The sequence below is a fragment of the Rhinopithecus bieti genome, unplaced genomic scaffold, assembly GCF_001698545.2.
Source record: "Rhinopithecus bieti isolate Rb0 unplaced genomic scaffold, ASM169854v2 scaffold_62201, whole genome shotgun sequence".
In the NCBI taxonomy this organism is placed as follows: Eukaryota; Metazoa; Chordata; class Mammalia; order Primates; family Cercopithecidae; genus Rhinopithecus; species Rhinopithecus bieti.
Window position 1 is genome coordinate 12753 of NW_016823406.1, and position 3823 is coordinate 16575.

At 36.5% G+C, this 3823-nt stretch overlaps 1 protein-coding gene across 1 annotated transcript in view; it reads left to right on the forward strand.

The window, feature by feature from the left end:
* LOC108521522 (serine/threonine-protein phosphatase with EF-hands 1-like) overlaps nucleotides 1-1196 on the forward strand; it is a gene marked incomplete at both ends in the record, with an annotated part of 10403 nt that extends 9207 nt beyond the window's left edge. The window contains one exon of the mRNA XM_017861395.1: nucleotides 1044-1196. Coding sequence (XP_017716884.1) covers nucleotides 1044-1196 — 153 coding nt within the window. The remainder of the gene's footprint in view (nucleotides 1-1043) is intronic.
* Between the last annotated feature and the right edge of the window lie 2627 nt (nucleotides 1197-3823).

A 3823-nucleotide genomic window follows, 5' to 3' on the forward strand; every position in this document is an offset into this window, starting at 1 on the left:
AAAAAAAAAAAAAAAAAAAAAAAAAAAAAGTGAGTTATGTGGACACAAGTCCAGAGGGTCCTCCCAGAATATTCTGCTCTGCCCGTAATGGGGACATTTGCTGGCAGGAGACAGGGCAGGTAGGCTGTGAACTAGCTAGCAATAGCTGAGCTTGAATTTCTACCTAGCTCAATGAGACAGGACCTCAGAATAAGATTCAATTTCATTTTTGAAAAATAAAGGTAAGATTTCCTACACACTCTAGTTTGTAAAAGAAACTAAGTACCTACCACAGAGAATTTGTCTATCACTGAACTATGGCCACTAGTATAACAGAAGTATTGTTTAACATTGTTTTGTTTAAAGAGATGGTGCTACAAAGAAACAAGTATAAAATCACAGTCTCGGCTTGTGTAAGGGAACAAGAGGGATTCTAGTAATTGATGCCCTATCAGAAAGACATTTTGTTTTCCAAAGAAACACAGCAGTTTTGTTGCCAGGATTGGAGAACATCGTCAATGGCTGGCAGAGTCAGGCTGACAACCACAATACATTTAGGTTGAAGGGCTTCTGAAGTTTTCAACCTATGTCTCCTTTAAGAACTTTCTTGGACACAGATGTATCTTTTCTCATTTCTTCTGGAAAGCATAACAAAATGCACAGCAGCCACCCTCTTAAAAGGTGTTTCTGAACTCCTGAAAATCCTATGGCTAGATAAAGGCTCAATAGGAGACTCGTTGCCCCTACCTTAGCATCTTCCATTTTCTGTGTAGATGCCACAGAATGTGTTTAACACCTACAGAGAAACTCCAATGAAACACAGAAACTCTTTCTTTATAGGGCAATGTCTGTCATTGAAAAATGTACCAACAGACTGTAACAGACCCACTTTACAGATATCAGTGGATAAGTGAGATGTAGGAGGTGGGTGAGATGTAAAAGTGACCGTGTGTTTTCACTGGGTTGTGGCACCACGATATAGAAAGAATCCCAACTGGGACTGAAGTGTCTGTATGCAATGAAATAAGCAGAGGGGTGGACTAAAGCATGAATTTGTTTTATAGATGAAATCTGTGCTGATACCACCAATGGAAACAAACAGAGACTATGACACTGACTCGAAGCACAATAAAGTAGGTGTGACTTTTAATGCACATGGAAGAATCAAAACAAATGGATCTCCCATTGAACACTTACCAAAGCATGAATGGGAGCAGGTAGGTAATCAGGGTGTTCACTGCAGTGGCAACAATGACACCAGCATACATGCTATCCCTTACAATATATAGATAAAGAGTGACTTTACCTTCACAAGCAGACCACGTGATTCTCTTGGAATTCATCACTATATTTTAAACAGCTTTATTGAGATATAATTCACATACCATGTAACTCACCCATTTAAATTGTATAATTCAGTGGTTTTTAGTATATTCACAGTGTTGTACAACTAGCATCACAATCTAATTTTAGAACGTTTTCATCATCTGAAAAAGAAACTGCATACCTATTAGCATCACTCCCCACTCCCTTCTGTAGCCACCCTGTGCCACCTAACAGCCTTAAGCAACCTCAGTCAGCTATCTGTCTTTACAGATTTGCCTATTCTGAACGTGTTGTAGAAATGGACACATAAGTGATGTTTTGTGTCTGGCTTCTTTCACTCAGCACAATGTTCTGGAGGCTCATCCATGTTGTAGCATGTATCAGTACTCAACATCTATTTGTTGCTGAATAATATTCCATTATATGGATATACACATTGTATTTATTCATTCATAAGTTGATGGACATTTGGGTTGTTTCCACTTTTTGGCTATTATGAATAATCCTTCTATGAACCATCATATACAAGTTTTTCTGTGCACGTATGTTTTATTTCTCCTAAGTGTATACCTAGGAGTGGAACTGCTGAGTCATAAGCTAACTCTTAATCAAGTTTAACATTTTAAGAAAGTCCCAAACTGTTTTCCCAAGTGGCTGCACCATTTTACATTTCCACTAGCAATGGATGAAGGTTCCAGTTTCTCCACATCTTCTCTAACACTTGTTATTGTCTATCATTTTGATTATAGCCATCCCAGAGGGCATGAGATGGAATCTCATTATGGTTTTGATTTGCATTTCCCTAATGACTAATGATGTCAAGCATCTTTTCATGTGTTTATTGGATATTTGTAGATCTTCTTTGGAGAAGTGTCTATTCAGATCCTTTGCCTATCTAAAAAATTGAGTTTTTTTTTATTATTGCATTGTAAGAGGTTTTTCAAATATATTCTACATACAAATCCTTTATCAGGGATATTATTTGCAAATACCCTCTCCCGTTCTGTGGGTTGTCTTTTCCCCTTCTTGATGGTGTCCTTTGCAGTACAGCAGTTTTTAATTTTGATGATGCCCAGTCAAAATGATATATTTTTCTCTTTAGTTGCTCGTGTTTTGATGTTGTATCTAAGCTACTGCCTAACCCAAAGTCATAAAGATCTATTACTTTGTTTTCTTCTAAGAATTTTATACATTTAGCTCTTAAATTTAGGTGTCTGATCCATTTTGAGTTAATTTTTGTGTGTGGTGGGAGTTGAGATTCCAAATTCTTTCCGTTTTATGTGGATATTTAGTTATCCCACCACCATTTCTTTTTTTTTTTTTCTTTTTTTTTGAGACAAAGTCTCGCTCTGTCACCCAAGCTGGAGTGCAGTGGCGCGATCTCGGCTCACTGCAACCTTTGCCTCCCAAGTAGTAGCTTGGATTACAGGCATGCGTTACCACACCCGGCTAATTTTTGTATTTTTAGTAGAGATGAGGTTTCACCATATTGGCCAGGCTGGTCTCGAACTCCTGACCTTAGGTGATCTGCCCACCTTGGCCTCTAAAACTGCTGGGATTATAGGTGTGAGCCACTGTGCCCGGCCACCAGCACCATTTCTTAAAAATACTATACTTTTCTTATTAATTTTTCTTGATACCCTTATCAAAAAATCAGTTGACCATAATAAAAGGATTTATTTCTAGACTCTTAATTATAGTTCACAATTCTATGTTTATGCTTATGTCAATACTGTACAATTTTGATTACTGTAGCTTTGTGGGAAGTTTTAAAATTGGAAAGTGTGAGTTCTCCAACTTTGTTCTTCTTTTTCCAGATTGTTTTGGCTGTTCTGGGTCCCTTAAATTTCCATATGAATTTTAGGATTAGTTTGTCAATATCTACCAAAAAGCAGCTGGGATATTGGTAGGGTTGCCTTGAATCCATAGGTCAATTTGGGTACTATGGCTGTCTTGAGCTGTCTTTCCATTTATTTAGATCTTTAATTTCAACAATGTATACACATATACACGTCTTGCTCTTGTTTTGTTAAATTTATTCCTAGGTGTTTTTGATGCTATTGTAAATAGAATTGTTTTCTTAATTACATTTTGGGTTGTGCATTGCTAGTGTATAGAAATACAACTGACTTTTATATACTGACATTGTGTTGTGAACTTTGATAAACGTATTAGTTCTAATGGTTTTTAGTGGATTTTTTGAGATTTTCCACATACAAGATTATGTTGTCTGTGAATAATTTTACTTCTTCTTTTCCAATCTGTCTGCCTTTTCTTTTCCTTTTTTTCTTTTTGCTTAATTGCCTTGTCTAGAACCTCCAGTACACTGTTGAATAAAAGTGAAGAGAGTAGATATCTTTGTCTTGTTCATGATACTGGGGAAAGCATTCAGTCTTTCATCAAGTATGATATTAGCTGTGTATTTGTTTGTAGTGGCCTTTTATTACATTGAGGAAGTTTCTTTCTATGCTTAGTTTATTGAGTGTTTTTATTGTGAAAGACTGTTGGATTTTGTCAA